Below are 24,690 nucleotides of genomic sequence, written 5' to 3'. Positions count from 1 at the left end.
ACTGTGTCCTATTTCACTGATTTTTGTATGTCTGTAATAGAATGCCTTTTCATAGTGTTTCAGTAACTCTTGCCTGTAGGAAACACATGGGAGCACAGAGACCTCACTGACGGAGAAGTGACCAATGAATGATTTGCTGTTCTGTGCTCTCTAAGGTCATTTCTGTAGTATAATAAACTGCTGATGTATCTGAAATGATTAAATGAGTGGGTGTGATTGTAAATGTAGCGTGAAGGATCTGTTCTGTTTCAGATTTTTTTCTGTTCCCTTCCTGAATTCTTGCATGGTATCGAGTTAAGAGAATTGATACCACAGGTGAGGTGGGCTGCCTTAAAAGAGCTGACTGAGCATAGGGCAAAGATTTTTGAAAGATGCAGTCTGATGCCAGTGAGGTCTTTGGGGCAGGAGGGAAGGAAATACTTTTCAGAGTTTGATAGACATGTGTGGAAGCTATAAGCCTTTTGAACTTGGGCTGAAGCTAGGAGGAAGAGATGAAAGCTCCATCTAATAACTGTCATTTTTAGCTAGAGATTTTTCTTCAGTACTGGTAACGTCCTTTCCCACTTCTAGGAAAAGATGTATGCAACTTCGAAGTATAACTTTCAGGAGAAATACCCTGACTTTCTTGTTTATTGAAACTAGACCTGCCATGTGCAGCATCCTTTTATGGGAGTTATTTAAGACCTTCATTCTTTTTCCTAAACACAGATCTGATACATCTTTCCAGCTCTTCAGAGCTGTCATATTTTTGGTATCTAATCTTTCCAATTTTAAATAACCTTGGTAATACTAACTATAGTAGAGAAAAATGTTGGAATAGACCCTTTGTCTACTAAATGTATTTTTACTCAAAAATTTTGCTCTTGTTACTAGTCCAGCTGAGCTTGTTGCTTAGGTTGCCTTTTTAGCTCATCTTTCAAAATTTAGCACTGACATCAGAGGAGGTAGAGGTAGGGTTCTGACTGTTTTTTTAAAAATGGATTTGCAGTCCCAAATCACTTAGCCATTTGTTATTAGTCTGACCAATAGCCTGACTCTCTTCTTGTGTAGCATGAAATATGCTGATGTGTCGGTACTCATCTTGCAAGATCCTGCTGTTGTACTCTGCATTAGAAGTGTTATATGGTCTGTACATAGTAATTGGCAATGTAAAAATAAGAACCTGGCTCTAAGTGCTATCGCTTAGATACTTCTTATGTTCCAATTTTTTAGAAAAAATAGGTAAATATGTTATTATGATCTCCTATCACATTTAATACACTCTTCAATCAGGATTTGTGATTAAGTAATATGGTAGAACAAAAAATACATTTAAAGTTTGTATATTTTTTTCCATATTTTTCTTCATATTTACATGTGAAACATAATTCAGGTAAGCACAATTTTGGTAGTTTTCATGTCTCTCTAGTTCATATTGCTGTAGCTCAACTCTCTGGGGAATCTCAGGATTGACAATAAGAAAAATGTGACGGTAGATGGAAAAAAATGTGAATTAAAAGCAGCAAGACTATCTGAAACTAATTTAAAATATATAATCTGAAACAACTGCATTGTCAGGTAGTTAATTCCATTTTTATAGGATGATAAGAATGTAAGAAATGTTGTGCTGGGCCAGAGCAGTGTACCATCTAGCTCAGCACCCTGCCTCGGACATCCAGAGGCATTCTTTAGAACAGCGTATGAGCCTCAGAACTTCCTTGTACTGCTCAGCTCTGTAGTTGTTGTATTAAGGATGTTAGAAGCTAGAGCCCTGCCTATTTCCTTTACAATCTGTTCATGCATTTTTTGATCATCTATTTGAATAAACACTTTTTGACCTTACTGGTGCTGCCTGCCTCTACAGTCTCTTGTAACAGCAAGTCCCAGAAGTTCACTACCGCTGTGTAGTACTCTTTTACTGATCTCCTGCTAGTTTCAGTGAGTTGCCTCTAGATCTACAATTGGGGATTTAACGAACAATTCTGCATTCATACTGCAAAATGGCCATGGGGTTCCTAAAGTTTACACTGGGATTACAGTGTGCGGTGTTCCTGCTGATTACATTAGGAGTCAGATTTACTGGCCAGTTTACTGGAGGGACAGCAGTGTCACATCTATTCAAGTCTTACTATAAGACATGTATATATCTCTATCCTATTCATTTTGCTTTCCTTCTAACACTGCTTTTTTTGAAACCAGATAGCCTAAATGCTATAGTGATGGTCCCTTGAGGATAATTTTATAATCATACATCAGATTGTAGCAGCTTTCCACTTAAAGGCTTACAGTTTGTTTCTCATAGACTTATAAAGACTGTTGGGTTCACTTGGGAACTGTAAGTATTCAACTCCTATAATGCCTTTTAAATGACAGGATCCATTTGAGCAGGCAGGAATCCTGTACCGAGCCAAGAGTGAAAAAATAAAACCTACAAATGCCTGTTGGACAGATTGCTGACAAGAACTGCTTAAACTCAAAACTTGATTTACTGAATTCGAGGACCTTGGGCTGTTTTAAATTAATTAGCTTTTCTTGTTTGTACTATATGTCTTCATGACAGGCTGTGTAAACTAGTAATACTTAGATTAATAAAATTATTTGAGGTTGCTAATTTTACTTGCAATACTTTTTAAATCAGTAAGTCTAAAACAAATCGGGACTGTATGACTTGAGACCAAGGAAGGCTCTTTGTGAAGTTGTTCTGGATATTTCCATTTGTGTGTGGCAATAATAGGATATTGCTGTGGGTTGCTTACTTTGAATGCTGTAGCATCAAAACAGAGCAAGCCATTCTCATGCTGGCTCCTCTGAATACTGACCTTAAGCTATAAATGAAATAATTTATATTTTATAAATATCAATATTTTAATTAAAATATAATTATATAAATATAAATATAAATAAATATTTTATAAATATATAATTTATTATAGGCATAATAAGTGATACCTATGTAGACATGAATGTTTGTGGAAGAAGAGGAGGAGATCTAACTGGAAAGGTAGAAGGTGTTCCAGGGAATAAAATTGCTGCAGAATTTTAGAATTTCAGTCAAATAATTGCTAAAGGCAGGACTCTTAGATCTTTTCAAAGTGAGCTGTGGATTGACCATGCCCATTTTCCCTCTGCGTATGGTTAAAAGACTATGAAATTTGGTTTACTACATTCTTGTCAGAGTGTACAGATTACCATAATAGCTGTTAGGCCTTCAAATTTTTCCTGACACCATAGTGACACTGACTGGATTCTGATGTTAAGGAGTTCTCCATAGTCCTGGAGGCAGGAGTACAGAAATCACTTAAGTGCTCATGTGGACCCTGATTTTGCTGTCTTTCCTAGAGAAAGCAAAATTGTAGTGTCTCACTGAAGATGGTTCTTCAGGCAAATGCCTGCAAGCATGTTGGGGCTTTTCAGTTGGTACTGCTGGGCTGGTGCATAATATCAGTAGCAGAACTTGTTAGAAGTTGGGTTTTAAACTCAGAACAATTTTTCTTTCCCCTGTAGGCATTGATTTATCTGAACCCTCCAAAACTGTTTTATTTTAGTATGGAAATATTGAAGTAGTTGCACTTTCCTATGTAATTCTTTTTTCTTGTTGACTTGCTTCCCAACTGTCCTGTGTCTATCAGAGTGATATGCTTGAGCAATATAATGTGTTTCCTTGTTTTTGTCCAAAGTTGATATCTTTTTCCCCAATTATATGGCCTACAGAGAACGCTGATGAAGCATTTCTAAGTATGTTTTACACTATTTTTTTTCCTAGATTTTAAACTTCTCTAGAAATTGGGGAATGTTTTTTAATTGGTAGAAAGAAAAAGAATCCATCATAGTTTTCACCAGCTGGAATTAATGCTGGTAATGCAAAGAATCATCTTCTGAAAAAGGGACTTAATGGGACTCTAAGAAGTGACATCAGATATTTAAAGATATAGTGCATTTTGAATCTAATATTGTTACCAAATGTGAGCTTTACTGGTTGTAGTCATACTTAAAATATTTATTGTCAATATTCTCTACTCCTGTTTTCAGCTGTTTGCATATTATTGCTACAAACTGCTGTTCAGCTGTTGTATTTCAAACAGAAGTGGCTGCATGTCATTAATATTATTAAGGCCTCTAAGTTTTAAAGCATGGCTTGATACTCTTGTCTGAGTTGAGAGATCTTGTTGAAAACTGTATTTTGTTCTTCTGAAACTGATGAAAAAAGAAGTGAGAAGCTGTTTTTTGCCCCCCAACATCACAATTCTGCAGACACTTTTAGCACCTCTGCAGCTCTCCTTTATGTGTAGGACCTTTTTTTAAACACAGTTAATTTAACACAGTTGTCCAAGTTAGTCTCTTGTGTCACCAATTATATCTGATGCAAGTTTAACTTAGTAAATGTCTTCAAGAACATAGTGTAGTAGTGGGTACCAGGTAACTGTAATGTTCACTGATTGTCTTCAGTAGAAATTGGAGGCAACATACAGTTTTAGTTGATTATGAAGAAGTTTAGACTGGACATTGGAACTTTTCTAATATCAGAGAGTGAGGTTCCTGCAGAGCCTTCTAGTAAGAATAACATTTTGAAGAAAGAGAATTACTTTTAAGGTTAAGCATGGTAAAAATTGCAAAAAGGAGTGCTTCAGCACAGTGCCTGTTCTTGCAGGGAGATGAGCTTTTTAGTTAGGAGATGCCTTCTAGTTCAGTTTTCCAGCTCTGTCACTGACCTACCAAAAGACTTTCAAGTTCACCTTCACCATACCTCTTTTGCTTTCTGAAATCTCTACAGAATGACGAGTTTGCATGTGTGTTTAGAGCCACAGTGGTACCATGGTCTTTACTGGGCTGCTATTCAACAATTTAGTAATTATCAAGTGTGGCATTATTTCTTTACCTATGGTGTGTTCTCCTGCAACTGAAGTCCATTCTAATTAACTTTATTTGCAAAGGATTTATAGTACTTTATCTGAAGATGTCTTACTTCCAACTGTTACATCTCCTCTTTGAATGAGGTCATCTGCTCAAAGGCTTCTCTTCTCACTGAGGTGGTGTCTGTGACAGTGTTTCCATGTCTACTTTATTTTTTCAAAGCTGTGCTTTAGTATGTCTGTAGCATCAACACCTTCATCAGCATTGATGTAACTTGGTTAAACCTAGATTTAATCTTCCATCTAAATCCGCTCTCTCTTCCTTTCTTCTTCTCTTGCTCATGTCCAGAACTCAGCTGTCAGGCTGTATGTCTCCCCTTCCCTTTCTTTGTGCTTCTATGCTGAGACTAGGTTTCGCTGTTCCTTGATGCATAAAATTTTAAGAAAGCTTATAAAATTAAATTAAAGAGCCAAAGTATTTAACTGATCTGACTGTGTCAAGGTATGTGTGTGTGCAGCGCAGCCCCACAGTGCTAGCTCGGAAGGGTGGCTGATGGCCTGTGTGATTCTTCCAGCTGTGCTCTGTGTCTGCAGCAGGATAGACGGACTCTGGACAGCTGCATAAGTACTGGGGGGGGCTCCCTCAGTGTGCATAGATTATACAGCTAGTGTTTAAGTTATATAGAAGGAGGAAGTCTTCAGAATAATTGAAAGGGAAAACTTGGGCATTAGCTCTGAGGAGAGGAGGTGCTAAAACTAGGGACAGTTTTGTGAAGGATGGAGCGGTTATTTATGGAATAGTGTTTCCATGCACGGAGGAAACCTGACAGATGTGTGAGGACACATACTGGCTGAGGATAGGGAAAAGGAGCTAGTGGAGAACTAATCTTTCCAGATTGGCAATTAATCTGCTGTGAGTTTTCAAAGTGGTAAAATCAGGTAGTTTGAGCATTGATGACCTATGTCTAAAATATTGCTATGCCAGTTTATGTTTTTGAATTAACTTTAAGGTTATTTTTCTGAAAGGAAGCTGTGTTCTTGACTGCTGGTTTTACTCATTTATTTATTTGGGATTTAATTGCTTGTTAAATTTGATTTGTAGCCACACCTGATATTTCAATGTCAGTGTTGTGTCATACCTGCATAGACGGAGGATCTGTACAAATTTTGCCACAGTCATATCAGTGAAGAGGGAAGATGATGATAAAAATAAACTGTTCAAGGAAAATTATGGTTTCAGTGAGAAAGGGAAAATATGGCACATGTAAAGTTCTAATTTTAGTAATTAGGCTTTTGTTTGTCTATGTTTGGATTGAATGAGTGGAAATAATACGTTTTGCTGTCAGTGAGTTCTCACAATCAACCAATTCTGTGATTTGTGGTGTTCCTTACTTTGCTTCAGGTTTGTATAATTACATCCTGAAATACTGAATTTCCTTCTCTTCTGAAGTCAGTACATCAGGGAAAAAAAAAAAAAAAAGCTTTAAAGCATCACACTGAGAGCTTTCTGTGAACAGTGATTACAGCTTTTATTTGTACAGCAGGGTAACTTGTCCCTTTGGATTCAGGCATAATGTTCTGGAGTGCCTGGTATTTGTGAATGCTTCTACATGGAATATAAACAGCACTGTGGAAGTGATTTTGTTTTACCCGAAGGTTTAAAAATCAGAGGCCAGGAAACATTTTCATCTTTATGTTGCACTGAAAATCCATTTCAACTTCAGAAATGGCCTCCTGCTTGGTATAATAGATCTTTAAAAGGCAATTAAGGTTTATGGAGCATATGCAAATCTTCATGTGGCACAGCTGGTAGGAATAACCTGGATGAGAACATCCAGGGAAGTGACTTTATGCTGTGGCCAGGGATCCCAGGGCATTAGGTACAGGGCAAGAGCAGTGCTGCGCCATCATTGATCATACAGACCCATCAGTTCATTCAACTTCAATTTCATTTGATCTTTTTTTTTTTAAATAATTTTTCTTCACTGCTTGCCTGGTTGATTATGCTGAGGAAATGTTACTATTTGTTGCTAATCTAATGCCCTGAATGCACACATATTTCAACGCTGTTAGGACAGGGTATCAAAGACACCACCCCTCTGGTACTCGGTGCTGCTATTGACACTGCTGGCTGATCTGACAGCTGTGGTGAGGAACAGTGGGAAGTAGGCAGTCAGAGATACCTGGTGACAAGATACTGGTGTCTAACATGAGTACAGTTCACATCATATGCCTGTAAGTTTCAGCAGGCAGCTCTGTCCTAATAATGGATAGATCAGCCATGAGCTATGGTTATGGGTCGTATTTTCTACATAGTGCCTAATGCTATGCTGCCTTGGTTTGTGTGGTTAGAGCCTTTACTGGAGACCGTGGTGTGATCACTAGTAGCAAGACGAGGAGAAACCACATTGCTTACTGGGTTTGCTGCCAGTCCATAGGACATACCACCTCTCTGCTGCTCTCCCTGCACAGTCTAGATGAGGAACTTAGATTGTCTCTTTTAAGCCAACCCTGCTTTTTAGTCACAGTCTTAGCTGAGGTTACTGTACCAACTGTTTGCTCTGCTTTTGCAGCACAGACGTCTGAGCCATTTGACAGTGAAGTCCTCAACTGCTGCAGTTTAGAGCATATGGTTGAAGGTAAATTGTTGCCAATTTTGGATTGCTTCAAGACACTGCACCATGAACAGTGGCAGTTTAGGAAATGAGTGATGAGCAGTTCAGATGTCCAGGCAGGGTCAACAGCTGGGACTGGTATCTTCATCGGCTGTCTCATCCCTGCTCATCAGTGAGGTCACTGCATACCTAAACTGAGTGATGCGAATACCTCCCAGTGTTCTCACAGTGCACAGAACCAACAGGTCATACCAGCTTTACAGTGTCTAAGCATTGGTTCTGCATGTCTTCCATTTTCAGCTGTAGCTACTAATTTTTTTTAAAAAATTAATCATTACTTAATAAACCTGTATTGATTTATCATAATTGCATCTATAAATCCATTTCTGCTGGCTAGATGCATGAATTTCAACAGTCCCTTCCCTAAGGCCACATTAGTCAGCATGAGCTCAGACTGATATGTAGACAATTTATTTTTTTCCAAACTCGTAAGGAAGTGTAAAAAATTTATGATGTTGCTTTAACAAGGCCCACTGGGATTTGGGATTATTTATCTAAGACTTATTAAAGACAAAAACTTTTCTATGTTTAGCCAGGCAGAGCAAAGCTGCTCTTCACACAGTCCATGCACTTTAAAAAAGAAGAGAATTTGATAAACCCAAAACTGAAATCATAGAGAGAAGTATGAAGGTTCTTTCCTCTGTATCCCTTTACCGCAAAGCCAAAGTTACTATTAACTACTAATACAAAAAGAAAAATGGAGTGACAGCTCCTCTTGAATTTTAAGGCCATTTTAATGTACTAGGAACCTGCAGTGGAAAACTTTTATCAGTGTTAGAAAGAAACTACTTGCAACACTGAAGAAAAAAACGGAAGATGAATAAGATCTGCCTCATTCCCTAGCAGGAGGATTAATTATCCTGTACAATTAATCTGATTTCTTAACCTTATTCTTCAGCACCCAAATCTCTATTTTGTCTCTGTGAGGTAATTTTTACTCATGTATACCTCTGTTGGGACCTCAGTTTAGCATCCCCCTACTGCCTTCTCCTAGGAAGCTCTAGGAGAATTAAATGGAATGTATTTAATGAGATACTTTATGTTCAACTCCCTTTTGTTTTCTTTTAGTAATTAGGAAATGAAAGTGTTTCTGAGGGCTTGGAACTGAAAAATGTGATGTAAAATTAGACCATTTAATTAAATGATAAAAATTGAACCTAATATTTTTAGGAAAAATATTTTACAAGTGGCTATAGCGTGGTTAGAAAGTTTTAAGTTACACACTTTCAAAGCAACAGTGTCACTTTAGACATTTTCGCTCCTTTTGTAAATCCTGAGCAATCTGTGTTTCCAGAAACTTAAATGTGTTCTTTTCTCTCTCAAGAAATTATTCATTCCTCCTTTTGTGAGAATTATACATTGATAAATACCTACACTATTTCATTCAGTTTTCCTTTGGGTAAATTTCTGCCATTTCCAGTGTTTACTGTTTTGAATTAAGCTTTGCTTCTGACTTTCTTTTACCAAATCTGTAAGAGTGCTCCTCCGCCAGCATTTCAGATTTTAATACGTGATTTCCATTCTGTATATCCTCCAGAGGCACAACTGAAGCATCAGACACAATGACATTGCAGTCTCATGAAACTGAGTTCACTTACTCTGCAGGCATGTCCAGATCCTATTGTGTGGGGTATTCTGTCCTCAGACTTAAATTCCCACACACAACAAGAAAAATCCTGCATATTTGCTGTAATCTTTAAGGGTAGAAGTACTCTAGTAAAGGTGAATTTTATGTTGCCAGCGTCAGAAACCTTTCTTGGAACTGTGAATGGGAAAATATACTTCCTCTTCTTTGCAAAGGTCCCTATTCATCAAGGCTTTCTGATAACTATCATAGTTTATGAATATAGTTTCATGAAGAGTTGTAAAGGCACCTCAGGAGAGTAGTGCTATTGATAGCATCTGGTTCAAAACTGAAAACATGCCAATATTGATAAATATGTCTTCTTCTTTAGTCTTCATCCTGTATTTTGGTTGGAGTTTCCAACCTGTGGGAGGGAAAGGAGGGAGAAAAGAGTCTGTAAAATCATTCCTGTATGAGAGTTTGGTGGAAGTATAGCCCAGGAGAAAGCAGAGACATTTTCTGTTTTCTTTGGGGTTTCTGCTTAGTGTTGATTCCTGGAGGGGCTGAGAGACAGCCTGTTGTCTCACCTCAGGGTGGGAAGGCAGGCTGTGTACAGGAGATGTTGGCTAGTGTGCACACAAGTAGGAGGAGGCCCTCTGCGTTTATGGTGCATCACTAGAGGATGAGGGTGAATAGAGGTAACCAGCAGATTGTCCTTTGATAAGATTCTTTTAAGTTCTTGATGTTGGTTTATGGAAGAAACACGCTGAGGCAAATATGTTTTATTTCTCTGGGGAAATGAAGTGTGTGTGACTGTCTGCCTTTCCATTTACCGCCACCCTCCTTCTCCTGCCTCTGACTTTTAAACACAGTGGACAATTTTGGAGATAAATGGTCTGAATGATGCTTTTCCCACAGTTTCTGTAAAACAGGTGGCTGTATAGAGGAGACCATCCTTAATGCCCCTGATGAGAAAAACCTATAGGTTGAAAACAACAGTTGCAAGAAGAGTCTGCTGAGGAATGCAGCCAGTCCATCAGACATCACTAGTCTCATGAGCAGGTGGAAATGCTTCCTTAAAATGAGATGTATCTTTCAAGGATGAGCTGTCTGGAATTACTTTGCGTTTACTGTAGGGCAACCATATTGATGTCAGCAGTTGCTGTGAAGGAGATTTTACATAGTACTTTGTTTTTCTACAGCCCTACTGTGCACTTCTACCCTGCTGGAAATGAGAGTTATTAGAGGAGGCTTACTCCCATTTGCCAGGGCAGTGGTCCTTATTTTTCTACATACCTGAAGTGTTGGGAGATTTTAAAAAAAAAAGTAACCTCAGAATTTGAGTGCTTGGTTGATACATGCTGGGAAGGGAGGCTTTTTAGGTCAGTGGTGCTGGTGCTCACATTTGATAGTCCCTGTAAGTAGGATGGCACCAGTCAGGCTTTTAGCAATAGGTCAATAACACGCTACTCTGTGTCCTCTGCATCCATCCCCAGCACAGTAGTATGCAGTTATTGCCATACATTAGGGAAATTATGAACCATCTGTTCTAATTAAGAGTAAGATGTATCCAGGAAAGAATCAAGAAGTGCTAAAGGTGATGAAAAGTATTTTAAGGAGCAGGCAAAGCTATCCCTTCATTCTGAGCTGTAGGAATATCCAAGAAAGCTGCAATCTAGAGTCATAGTAGAACTGTTTCTAGTCTAGATGGTGATGACCATCAGCAATGCCATCCTCCACTATGGTGGAGTAGCAGTGATCTGGCTACAGCCATCTGATCTTTACTGTTTTCAGAAAAATTATTTGAATTCTTTCCACCTGGGATGCACTAAGACATTCAAAAACTGCAGCTTAAAGCTTTAACACAACCATTAAAGTGAAGAAGCACATTCTAAAGCATTGGCCATGCAGTTATCACGAGAGTAATTTTCTCCTCCATTTAGTGGGACTACATCGCTTTGCTGCTCAGAAGTCTTTGCAATTACATTGTACTTTGGAGCTGTGCCAGCAATTCTGTGTAACATGGATATTCAAGAGCAGTCACAGCAGACTTTAGGCAATGCCCAGCAAGAGCTCAGCTCCTGTGCTTTTCTTGAGTTTCTAGGAGAACTTCTAAATTAACGTGTGAGTTTTGCTCTTGAACCCAGCTAGTCAAAAATGATGTAGGGAATTTTAAAAAGTAGGTTCAAGGAAATATATTGTGAATCTGTTGAATTCTGTTTGCCATGTTTTCTTATTATTATGTCTATATGTGTTTGAGCATCACAAGTCCATCAGGAGATGTTTTGTCCATGAGCTCGTATTCCTCTGTCAAGTGCTCTAAAGCAGAATTTCATTGTAACTGATTTAAATTTGTTGTAGTTTTCTGCTTTTACAGCTTCATCTTTTGCACAAACTTTTGATTTTGCAGATGAACGAAGAAAGAATTTCTCTCCCCACAGACAGTTACTATTATGGGTTGACTCTGTGGATATAGTTGCTGCTGCTGTACCTTTATTCACTGTGGTTTTGCTGGTAGGACATATCGTGGGAAGTACCTGGTGTGTTGGTTTAGGCCCTGCCAGGACTGGCGACCATGTTGCTGTTGTCCCTCCCCCACCCTTGGACACAAGTAGGGCACAAACCCCGGGTTAAAATAAGAAGAAATTTAATACAACAGTGTAATAAACAATCTGAACAACAACAGTAGCAATGATAACAACAATAAACAGTAATAACAGTGAGCAAGACAAAAGATATACAGAGAAATACTGCAGTGGTTACAGACAGCCCCGTGCTCCCTGTGACCAAAGCCACAAAGGAAAAAAGACCTGACATCAGCATGGTATGAATAACCAGGCTGGAGATCCCTTCCCCCTCTCCGATGGGGAAACTTAACCCTATCCTAGCTGAACCAGGACACCTGGCAAGCTTGGGACTTTATATCCAAGATCAGTTCCCCCAAAATGAAAATTCGGTTTTCTCCTGATTCCTCGATCAGCCTATTTTTGCTTACCTAGTGCTGAAACTAAATAAAGAGGATAATGTCTTAGTTATACTCATTGACCATCTGTGCATGGTTTGAGTACTGTCCTGATTTTTAAGTTTAGTACATTTCAACGTGTTCGTGTACCCGCACATCTAGGTGTCCCATTGAAAATAAGTGTGCTTTACTGTCGCTTGATTAAGCTTTTCATGCCTTCATTTTAGATATTATGAATCTTCAACTTAAAGGTTGAAGAATAGATGAATACCTGCTAATCCTTCCCTCTGATGTTTAACCTTTATTTCAGTGATTCTTGCAGCTTAAGTCTTCTGCAGAGACTGTGCAGTTGGTGCTGTTTTGCAGTGGAATGAAAATATTTTATGGGTGATAAGGTTTGCAACTTAAAATTAATGCTTTTGAAATTGCATAGCAGCCAGCTGGAGAAGGGAAGGCAGTGTAGAAAAGCAGTTGGTGAACACCCAAAAATCTTTAGTCTGGAGAAGTATGTTGAGCATTACTTTGAAATTGCATGCTTCAAGGCAAAGTTACTCCTGGACAGGATTAAAATCTCAAGATTTATTTCCATGCAAAAAGTTGCATTATGTTGAGGTAACTTTCTCTGCTTCAGATGAATAATCTTGTAAACAACTTGACTGTCTTGGCATAATATGCTAACAGAGTTGTTTGGTTTTCTGGTTTTGCCCTTGTGGTGGTTTGACTTTGGCTAAATGTCAGGTATCCACCAAGTCGCTCTGTCACTTCCCCCCCTTTCCCCTTGTTTTCTCAACAGGGCAAAGAGGAGAAAGAAAATAAGATAGACCAACCCTTGCAGGTAAAACAAAAGCAGTTTTAATATAAGCAAAGCGAAGCAAAGGTCCGCACACAGAACAGATTTATTCTCTCCTTCTCATGAAGAGGCGCTGTCGGGCCTTCTCAGGAGCAGGGCTCCCGTACGCATAGTGGTTGCCTCAGAGGACCAAGGGTGACCCCAACCCCTTCCTCCTTTCTCCCAGATTTATACTGAGCAGATGTCGTATGGTCTGGAATGTCCCTTTGGTCAGCTGGGGTCAGCTGTCCTGGCTGTGGCCCCTCCCAAGATCTTGCCCACCCCGTCCCACTGGGGGGAAATGTCGGAAAGAGCCTTGGTGCTGTGTAAGCACTGCTCAGCAGCAGCCACAGCACCAGGGTGCCATCAACACCCCGCCAGCTCCCAGCATAAAACACAGCTCCATGAGGGCTGCTAGAGGGGAAAACCAATTCCAGCTCAGCCAGACGCAGTACAGCCCTTTACCACTTTGAGGTAAAAAAAATTTAATTCTATGGGCTATACACAGGCTTTATTTGTGCTAATGGCATTTTCTAATAACTGTACCAAAACCATTGTAGTTACTTTTAAGTCAATATAGAACAGTTGAGTCTAGTCAAAATGTTGGGTAACGTGAAACAAAAGAAAGAGAATTCGGCCTGTACTTACAGATTGAGATAGGCAGCTTTTCCTTCTCTCTCTGACTTTGCTTAAACAGTTTAAAATAATCAAAACATATTGAGAAGTAGTAAAATAATAATAAAAATTAAAGTAAAACAAAAATATAGATGTAATTGAGATTCATATGCAGTTGTCTAATGCAAACAAAATCATTTAATCCACTGTCTTTTAGTGTACCTTTTAGCATGAGTTATTTAGTCTGTGCTAGAATTAGAAATGAGAAATGCATGTGGAATATTGATTTTCAATCACAAAAGCTTTCATTGGAGTAAATAGCATAATTTTACTTAAAAGGCCCTTTGAAATATTACAGGAACAATTGATACTTCTCAAGTCAGCCCTTCTTAAAAATATTATGGCAGTGGGCAGACAGTTCTCTAGTGAGGTTAAATTTGAATTTTCATTATAAGCCTTTCTTGTTAGTATTAAATAACTTGTCCTTTTCAAATGGTGACACACAGAAAGTTCAAGAAGGACTTACATTTTGCAGGGTAAGGTATTTAAATCCACTGAATTTGTTTTTGTAGTGGGTTTCTAGATAACTTTTTGACCGGACTTCAGAAGCGTGTAATTTTTCATTCAAAGTATGCATTACTTTGAAAAAAGACAGAAGACTGTTAATAATGGTTCTGTGTTTGTGTATACAACTATTATATCTATTTATATTAATGTATTGAAATATGCATAATTGTATATTATCATAAATTATAATAATTATATACTTATATATACAATATTAAAGTGTATGTACTATATACTATATATATGAATTAACTTTATTATAAGGATTATATATTAGTAGCTTCCTTGTAAGAATGCTTTACAGGAGAGAGTATTTAAGAAGAATGTATAGAAAGAAGTTCAGTTAGATAAACCTTCATCCTCTGAAACCTTCATCCTCTGAAACCTTCATAGTGATGCACTGGAAAGAATGAAGATTTAAAAGTTAGAGATGTAGCTTCTGTTGTTGGATACTGTGGTCCATTGCAAAAAATCTAAAAAGGCACTTCCTCTTTTGTGTCCCTGGATCACTACTCTCTTGTCTTCTTCCCTCGATAAGTTCCTTTTTTTTTTTAATTATTATTTCCTTTCAAGGACACCAGTGGGTTAAATTTCTGTTCTTCCCTCTGTTGTCTCTTATGAGAGACTTAATACCTGTTGGTTTGGGATACCATGCAACTAGTAAATATCTCAGGGAAGATTTGCTCAAAATCCACACTTGACACTCCCAGCTATCAAGGATAAATAATGAATGGTATTAGAACAAGACTGCAGATGTTTGTTTTAGGAGGGAAGCAGTCATTCTGTAAAGAAAGTTTTTTTCCAAAAGAATTTGCTGTAGGCTGTGGAAGCACTGCAGTTGTTAGTGTTCCATATTATTCAAATTTTGGCAAGAGTTTAGTTGCTAATGAGCATGCATTGATTTTTGTGTCATTTTTAGATCACTGCAAGGATAATTAAAAGTATAAATAACTTAGCCTCCCGGTGTATTAAGTATATAGACACATCATCAACCATAATTTAGAATTGGTTTTAGATTAAATCATTTTTACAAATAGTTATTTAATTTAGCAGGTTTGTCCTTTGGTTCAGTAAAGTCATCTGTCACTTATCTCAGAGTTGTAGCTCACAGAAAGGGCAGCTTTAACAGCATTCAGTGAACTCTGAGAGTCAGGGCTGAGCTTCTGTCAGCTTTTATATTGGATTCTTCAGCATGGCCTTGATTCAGCAAAACACTGAAGCCATACCTAACATAGTAATCCCCTTCAAGGGTTTCACAGCATTTGGAGCCCTAAACACAGAGCGCATTTGTCTAGATCGTAACTAATCAAGTCAAGTTAATCCAGTGCCTTGGTAGTAACACTGAGTAGGGCTCTGAGTAAGAGCTTTTTCGTTTTCCAGTGTTGATTGCTGTAGACTACCTTAGACTAATGTACTTATTTAATGTATTTATTTTTAGAAGTAGCCTGATAAATCAGAGATGGTGGTGATGGGGGTGCTCTGGAAAGCAAATAAAGGTTAAAAAGGCTTACCTGTTCCGCTTCAAAAGCAGACTTACTTTGTTGCTGAGACAGTTGTATTTTGAAGTGAACCTCATGCACAATGGAGGGTAATTACTACTGGTAAATGGCCTTGGCACTGATGTAAGAGACTTCTTTTAAAAGAAATGCAATCTAGTGAGAAGTTGGGCCCACTTTTTCAAAATATTGTGAGAATCCTTATAATTTTTTCCTGGTTTTCAAATACAAACATTTCTCTTGCTTCACTGAAATGCTGTGAATATTGAGGTTTTTATGAAGACATAGGACATTATTGATTGGTTTAATGACCTGATGGATGACTGTGTTTGTTTGCTAGTACTGTTATCAAGGAATTATGAAATAAATGTGTTGCATGATTTTGGTGTCTTAAACTTTGCTTTTAAGGACACAATTTTCAAATGCTACTCTCACTTATGGAGGCATTTTAAAAATTCATTGGGATCAATTGGAGCAGTGGAGAAATACCATTCTCTGATGTACAATGAATCAAATGTGCTTATCTGAATATGTTGTGATCAGTTTCTTCTGCTGGAGAAGTAATTGTCTTATCTGTAGTCTTATCTGAGTAGTTGTTTTCAAGTTTTTATCAACTCTGCTTTCAGAATTAATTGGTTGAATTTCAGATAATGTTTGCTTAAAAAAAAAAAAAATTAATCCAAATTTCCCTGGATTTCCCATTATTGACAGCTAAACAGCTTTGAAAATGCCACTTCATTTTTTAAAATATCTTTCACATACTACTATAGGAATTTTCCTAGCTGTAATTCTTTGACTGGTTATGGGAACTTGACAACCATATCATGCTCTAGATTTCTCCTTCAAACAACACATTTCTTAGAAGTACAAGGGGGAAGATAGTCCTAGCCTTCCATCTTTATTTCATATCTGTTCTGAATGCTCCATTCTGACAGTTTAGCACATAGCACATAGTTATTTTGTATCAGCATTGTGCACAGTAGCCAAGTATCTTGCCCTTTGAGTAGAATTTTACGCTGTTCACTTTCAGTACTACTTCAGTTCTGAAATGTATGCCAGAAATACATTAAACAAAAAGTTTGATTAGCATTCATCGTATACAGTTCTGTCTTTCTCAAAATGAAAGTTTTATGAAGGCTTTAATTACATTTTTTAATCTTATGTCTGTTTATTGTGTTTTCATGGTTGAGACTAATGTATATCTTGTAGATGAAACAGAAGGGGTGAGTTTGAGTTGTCACTTTAATCTGCAGAGGCTGCATCTCAAGTTTGGATAACACCAGCAAGAGTTCTGACTCTTGCTCTTATGGGAGATCAGTTCCATTATCACCAACCTTTCTTCCTGCCCCAAAACTTAAGAGGTTTTCTTTTCCAGTTGTTCTGAACTCAAAAAATTGAGTGTATTTAAATAAAAGCACCAAGTCTTACAGTATGGCTCACTCATTTAGGGAGTATGGTAGGCTATGGGGAATGTGTTTACTTTGCTTATGGTAGTTGGTTGTGCTAGACAGAAATGTTATATTATTGAGTTTATGCCAATATTGTCCCAGGTAAGCATCACTTGATCATTTGGTATATGTGTTGCTGAGCTTCAGCAGCAGCTTTTCTCCGTGAAGTAACTACTCACTACTCAGACACCTATTTTCAGGAAAACATGAAACTTCCCCTTTTGAGATCTTTCTTAAGAAAATATGTTGAAATAGTGATTTAAAAGTTCTGGGGAAGCAGGGGATAAAGAAAAGAGGGAGAAAATGTTAAGGCTAGAGTGACAGACAGGATGCTTAGAATGATTTGGGGTTTCTAGTTGGTGAGATGACTGACAGGCAAAACCGGATGATGATGATGATTTACAGAGGTGGATTTAATGTCCTGGGAAAAAACTCACTCTGACATGTCCTTTTCTTAACTCAGAGCATGCTCCTAGTTCAGACCATTTTACTGAGTATGTTTTACTACATCTTACTGTTTTAAAGCTTGGTTTCTAAAGCTGACTCACATCTCCCTCAAACACTGTCAAGGTCAATATGTGTGGTGAGATTTTACCTGTCATAAAGTCAGTCCAAAGTACACGCAGTCTTGCGCCCTGTGATGATTTAGGGAATCTGTGTAGAATTTATGAATTGTATTTGTTACTGAGGGTCGTATTTTTTTTTTTCTGTCAGACTGGGAAGTCCAGAATCTCAAGGCTTCTTTGAAGTGTGGAAAAGTTGAATGTTTGCAGAAGGAAGAACATAAAATAGCATTATTTCTCTTATTAACCTCACCTTCCTCCAGCTAATCTGTTTTACCTTCCCCTTATTCCTTTCAGCCAGCATAGCAAGCTGTGCTATGCTCTCTGGGAATTTTGCTGGCTCTTGCCTTTACTCACAAAAGGAGCAGGCTTGTCTCAGCCTGCTTTCTCTCAAGGGAAGATTAGAATCAAGAATTAATTGATGAGTAGAGGTAGTAAGGAGCAGAGAAAGGAAGCACATGAATGCAGAGTCCTGTCTACATCCAGATTTACCATGCACATATTTGAGTCCTACTGGTTTCTTTCCCATCTTCTTCCTCAGCCCTCCCAAAAACTCCTTCTGACAATTTACCCTATCTTAATGTCAAATTGAATTATTCTTTTTTCTTTTAAGAAAAAAGGAGAGAAAAACACAGTTTTGTTTACATGGCTGAGAAACTCTGGGCCAACTCAGACTGTTGGCATTTGCAATTGGTCTGGGAGTAAGCACTGAGCTGATGGACTCAGACGTCCTCTGTGGATGCTCACTCTCTCCTGAGAAGAAGCACTATCAGCCAATCTGCCTCTTTCAGTAAACAGAAAGCAAACAATCTTCTCTCCTGTACTGTGAGACAACTCTTCTATACCGACAGGTTCTGTGAAACTATGGTGGAAAAACAGGGGGAATTTGTGTTTTGTTTTGCTTTTGTTTTAAGCGTAGGTGTTTTTCTTCTTTCATTCCATCACAATGAAGATTATAGAAAAATACTCCCAAGAGTAAGAGGGGTAAAGCAGAACAAAGAGACATGATCTAATGAAGCAGTGTCTTCCTACAAGCACATGGTTAAATGCTATGAAAGGACAAGTCATGAAGACTAATTCCTAACATGAGTGTTCCTGGAGCAGTAAGTGCTAGAACACACATGGTTTGCTTGTAATAAGGGAATACACTACAATTGTTTCAGGAAATGCTAGTAACTGAGCCATTAATAAACAATAATTGCAGTATAATAGGCGAGATGTCATTATGCAAACAGTCTTTCCCCAAACAAGCCAACAGCCACAAAAAAACCCCACCCCAGTGCCGTGACAGGGCTGTAAGAGTTGGACTTTAAAATGAGGAGGCAGCTCCAAAAAATCCTCAAGTCAAAACACAAGAATAGAATCAGTACTGAACTAAGTTGTGATGTTCTGAATATTGCTTGGAGTTCTGAAAAGCTTCTCTGCAGAGAGGATGTTGTTCTGTGGAAACACCTCATCAAGACCCAGATGCTTAACATATCACCCCCAGTCTCCAAACTCTCTGTGTTTGAAGGTGCTGCACAGTGCTGTTTAGACTTGCTGATTTCTGAAAAACTGAAACCCCAGTTTTGCTAGCTTCACCTAAATTTGCCTGTATCACCAGACAAGATTATAAAAAAACGTAGAACAAAACCTAGTAAGGAACATACAAAGGCAAGTTTCTAATTATGTGAGGAAATTCAGTTACCAAATTATAATGAAATATAAAACTCAGTTCTGGATTACAGTTAACAAGACTCCTTGGCTGCTCAGTGCTTATGATCTAAGGCTAGATGTTCCTCCTGTAGCATTTACAGAATTTCTGGACCACTTAAGGCTGCCTTTACTGGGCTTGTCCATTTGCATAGTCTTTTGAAAGAATCCTGCTTCCTTTCGATTAGACAAAGTATTTGTGGCTTAATTAGAGGTGTGTACCTTTCAATAGTGAAAATACTCCAGTTCTAAACTGCTCACCTTGCTGTCCTAGCAGACAGGCTTTTTTGTGATAGCTTTAAACAGCTTTTCCAGATCCTTGTTATGAAGGCTGTTAATAGGCAGCAGGTTTTTTCCTCTGTGCTTTAGTATGGATGGTCTCAGCCATGTGTGGAGACCTTAAGTGATGCAACTGCCATTAGAAGTGCCAGAGGGTGCCTGGCCCAGATTTCTTTCCTCCTTTCCATGTATAGTTTAGACCTCCTAATGTGAAAGTGACCCACTCACTTTGGTGAGGGTTGAGAAAAGACACGGTACATTTGATAATTTAGGAGTGGTATAATTATCTTTGTCTTTTATTGTGGATTTAAAAGAAGAAAAGAGAGAAACCACTCCTTTTTTAGGGAGATGGAAGCCCCTCTGACCTTGTGTGCATTAATGTGTCTTGCTTCTGTGTATTGAAGCAGAAGTGGATTCTTACATATCCATAGATAAATGAGGTAGGAAGAAAAAATGTAAAGATTAAGAAAGAAAAAAAAAATTAAAATTCAAGAGGCCAGTTTAAGACAAATGGAGGTAAAGTGAAAATACACCCACTCTTTGAAGATAGATGTGTAGATTATGCTAATTAGAACATCTTTGTCTCCTAACTAAGAAGGTGTTAGGAATAGTTAATAGTGGAAGTGTATGTACAAAACCTGTATATGCAACCCTGTATCTGAGAAGCAGGACTTTACAGATAATTGGTGGGTTTGAGAGGCTTCAGAGAATGAGAACCATCCAAAAGGACACAGATGTTGTGAAGAGAGTATTTGCTGAGTTTGCACCATGCTGAATGGTGATGCCTACTCTTTTAGGTGATTAAAAAAATGCGGCTATTTCTAGATGGGATATTGAAACAAGATTATATATTAATGAACAGTGGTTCAGTCAGAGTAATATATTTCTAGAAGAGTTGGAGGAATTTAAAAGTGAGAGCTGATGCTAAAATTATTGGAATAGTGAAGTCTTGGACATGGAAGGGTAGCAAGCATTATCTTCCAAAATGTTGCTCTCGGACCTGCTGAGAATAATCGTCATTCATCTTGCTCTGGAGTGTCTGGTACTAGCTGCTCAGATAAGGTTATTAAACTAACTGCATCACTGATCAATCAGTTTGTGCATTAAGGAAGAAACAAGCCTGAACAATAGGAAGTGGAACGTTTCTGTGTTTTGAGTTAATCTCGTTGAGCTGATCTTTTTCTTCAGCATGTGGTAGCAGGAACAGTTTATGGAAATGTGCTTTCAGAATGTTGTTTTTATGACTAGCTCTAGAAATCTTAATTATTTTAATAACATCTAAAGCAGGAAGCTGTATAAAATGAACGGGGATTGAGTTTTTGCCTTGTGTAGACTGTTAGTAAGGTTCCAGCAAAAGCATTATAAACATCAGTTTTGAAAATTATTTCTGACCTGTCTTTTTGGAAGTGTCTGACCTGTCTTTCTAGAAAAAAAATTAAAAGTGGATGCATTATGTTCTGTATAGAATACTTCATATGTAAAAACATGTAATGGGAAATTGACAGTGGCAGATGAACTTTGGTTCAGAAATAATCAGACTTTTAATTAGAAACATATCCTTTTGTAAGATCGGTGATACGGGAAAGGTACTCTTAATGCACCTTGTATGTCTGGTAAAACACACTTATCTGTGACTTTTACAGGGAAGATGTGAAGAAAATGTTTTATCACAATACTATGACACATTATAATACTTAATTGAAACCTGAGTTTTAGATATATTTTAAGAGAATGAAAATGATTATTTTTTTTTTAACTTTATAGCCTTGCTGATGCATGGGAAAATGATATTGGAGTTCATCCTTTAAAGTTTCCATCAGAAACATGTTTGGAATTATTGCTGATACTGGGTTTGAGTACTACTTCTCTGCCACCTTCGCTTCGATTCATGAACTCTTTTCAGGTAAGGAACAGCAGCTATTTCAGTATAAAGGTGTTACTTCTAGGAAAAAGAGAGATCACTGTGGTCCATAAACCCTTTCAGAGTAAAAGTTTCTCTCCTGTAGTTGCACGATTCTCCATTATATTAAATATAGCAATGGAGAACTGGTAGTGCTCAGTTTCTTTCAATTGTATTAAATGTGGACCAAGGCAGGAAATGTCACTGTATTTTTAAACAGTGAATTATTGTTTAAATTAGATTAGATGTTTAAAGAAATTTCATCAAATTTTGGTTGGAGTAGCTAGAATCATTGTATAAAATCTCTTGGCTTAAAAAAAAAAAAAATCCTCAGCTAAAAATCAATATTTCCAGGGGTGAAAACTTGTAAAATTGGGAGTGAAGCATTCATGGTTTTGTCCAGTGTTTCCTGTATGTTACTGCTGAAATTCTCAGCAGTCGTAGAAATTTTCCTAAGAAAACATTTTGCAGGCATATTAAATTGTGCTTTGTGTTTATCATGTGTCTGAAGACATACAAATGAAATGCAGAGACATCTTAATTCATGATGATACGACATACCAACTCAACCTTTTTATAATGCTTCTGTCTTCCCTTGTAGTTACATAGTCCATTGGTTGTGTATTGATGCAAATCTAAAATAGCCAGCTGTTGAGCAGTGAGCATACCTGAATCAGTGTTTGTTTTGACAGCTATAGAAGAATGATCATCTTACTGGGTCTAAGTGTCATAAACAGTTTATAGCACAAAGTCCTGTAGCTTCTATTTGTCCATACTCCCAGTTTGTAGTTAAGGCACATTTAATTAGTGTTCCTGAGTTACATTTACTGAAAAATAATCTTACTGTGGAATTTTGGAATCAGGAAGAACATGGTCATAAACCAAAATCAAGTAATTGATTTTAATAGAGTTACACTGATGTACAACTGCTGAAAACACATCTGTATGTTAGGAAATAAATATGCACCTACATTGTCTGCTCTCTTTGAATCTTGTGAGGTTGGAAACAGGAGATCTGTATACAGTAACTCTTGGGTATGGCAGCAGCATCCATTGATTGTTTCAACACAATACTTTAATAGCCAAGGTCAGAGTTGTTACTGGGTTGTACATTCAGAGGCCATAAAATTGAAGTATATCCTGGGTGCTGACAGAGTGAGATCATGAAAGTTACAGGTTTCAGGGACTGGCCAGTACTGGTTATCCATGCAATTGAATAGTCCATGTTTCCTGTTAAGAAGTGAACATTTTGTTGTCTAGTCTACGAGGATGTGTTGCTTGTCCGTTACATTGCCAGTAGTCTGTGGTAAAGTCTCCTCTTCTTTACCCATGATAGGTTAAATAGGAGTCTCTTGTTGTATGTCCTGTCTTGTTTCTGCGTGGACCCAGTCCCAGGTTGTGGATTTAGGATTTCCTTTGATTTGTATACCTGGGTAGGAAGTGATAAATGACTGTCAACTAGTACAGAGACTGATATTAAATTGTGCTGTTGCCTGAGCGTAAGATCCCTCAGCATCCAAAATAGTGAAGATTGTGAGTTGAACCGGGAATAACAGCACTTAATCGAAAACTGGTATTTCATGTGGCTTAGTGGAATAATGACAAAATGATAGACCTAAATCTGACAATAGTCTAGAAAAAAAAAGAAACATTTTAATTCTATATTGCCATAATCTTTGTATTTAAACTGAAAAAAAATGCGGTTTCCTGTTATCCACACGTGGCAGTTTTGTTCAGTAGGAGGCCAGGCTCTTGCAACTGAATACTGACATCTGAATGCTGGGGGACTTAGAAGGAAAATGACCTCAGAAAGTGCAGAGTTTTCTCCTTTCATAAGTATTCCCACTACTGAACACGTGGTGTGGAGCTAAAATTTCCACTGGTGCTTTTCTTTATGTTTTGCTACAGTATTTGAAAATGGATCTAACAGGCAGTTGTGTATGTAGCGATCTGAAAGTTACAGTTTAAAAAATACAATTGTTTTTTAATTAGGTAGCCAAAATTTATCTCACCCACACCCTGTGTTTAAGACTGTATTTACTCTCTTTCCCTATTATATTACAATATTGCAGTGTTGACAATCCAAAATTTTAGTTGGTATACATATGCATTGGATGATGTTTAGGTTATAAAAAGCACATGAAGGAAATGTACTTAGCTGCTAATCATCTCTGGACTAAATTCTGTTCTTTGTGCTCTCTGGGACTAGTTTAGCAGACTGTGTATGTGTGCTGAGATATAAATTACATTTTATTTTCCAGTGGTGTGCTACTACTTATTAACATAGTATTTGAAATCACTTTTCAATTCCATTTTGACCCTGTGAAGATCTTTGACTGTGATTTATGTCACTGGAGGAGCCTGGAAGAGAGGAGCAGCAGCAGACTATGTTACATAGCTCTCTGCTGAGTTTAAGGTGCTCACTGCAGCTGGATTTTAAGCTTCCCAAAGCTGCTGATCCTAGGTACTCGGTTCCCTTTGTCTCATCTCTGATTTTTCCTGTGCAGTTCCACTGATGTTCTGGTGGACTCTAGAGAGTTAAATCCTAGGAAGCTTGAGCCTGGAAACTCTGAGGGACTAAAGTGAATAGACTGATTCTTGCTGGTTGATGTCTGGCCCCGGGTTTACTGACGAACATGGATTTGCAGCCCTGACTTGCACCTTCCCAGGCTTGTAATCCCTCACCCATACTAAGAATGTCTCAGATCAAAGGAATAGGATCGACTGAGGCACTTGATATTTATCCTGGAGCAATGCAGAAAGCAGTAAGAATTCACTACTGGAAAAGATTGAAGTATTTTTTTGTTTGCTTTTGCTCTGAGCATTGTTTTGACACTCTCTCCTCAGGTCCGTTACACTGTACAGAAACCTGTGTTACCTTATTACACTCTTGATCTAGCTGACTCTTCACCCACCTGAGCTGTCAGGTCTTTGCTTTAGGTATGGTTGGGCTTGACTTTGTGTATTATTGTTAATACTTTCAAGCACTTGTAGCTAGCACTCACTTGAGTTATCGCGTACTTTATCAGTGAACTGTTCATCTGCTACTCCTCAGTGCAATCTGGGAGGATGTGTTGGTACTTTAGAGCCTACAACAGAAAACAGTTTACATAGGGGGATGCTTTAAAGTGACAAGTAATCTCTGCTGTGTTTTGCTAACCTTATGTCGTCTTTCTCTGAATTCAAGTACAATGAACAGAAAATGTCCTGGATATTGAATACTTATGATGATACATGAGGCTCTTCAGCACATTCTCTGACTGCTGTTATT

General features: G+C 37.9%; 1 protein-coding gene across 2 annotated transcripts in view; it reads left to right on the top strand.

The window, feature by feature from the left end:
* The window catches only part of UBE3D (ubiquitin protein ligase E3D), a 93,203-nt gene that overhangs the window by 34,759 nt on the left and 33,754 nt on the right, over nucleotides 1–24,690 (top strand). For both annotated transcript variants that reach the window (XR_003398073.1, XM_026845808.1), the window contains exon 8: nucleotides 21,284–21,422. Coding sequence is in view for 1 of the 2 variants with exons in the window: in XM_026845808.1 (XP_026701609.1) it covers nucleotides 21,284–21,422 (139 nt within the window). In the remaining variant the exon portion in view is untranslated. The remainder of the gene's footprint in view (nucleotides 1–21,283; nucleotides 21,423–24,690) is intronic.

Source organism: Athene cunicularia, assembly GCF_003259725.1.
Source record: "Athene cunicularia isolate RWA chromosome 3 unlocalized genomic scaffold, athCun1 chr3_part1, whole genome shotgun sequence".
NCBI lineage: Eukaryota > Metazoa > Chordata > Aves > Strigiformes > Strigidae > Athene > Athene cunicularia.
The sequence above is the reverse complement of the archived record's forward strand: the minus strand, read 5'-3'. Positions and strand labels throughout refer to the sequence as shown.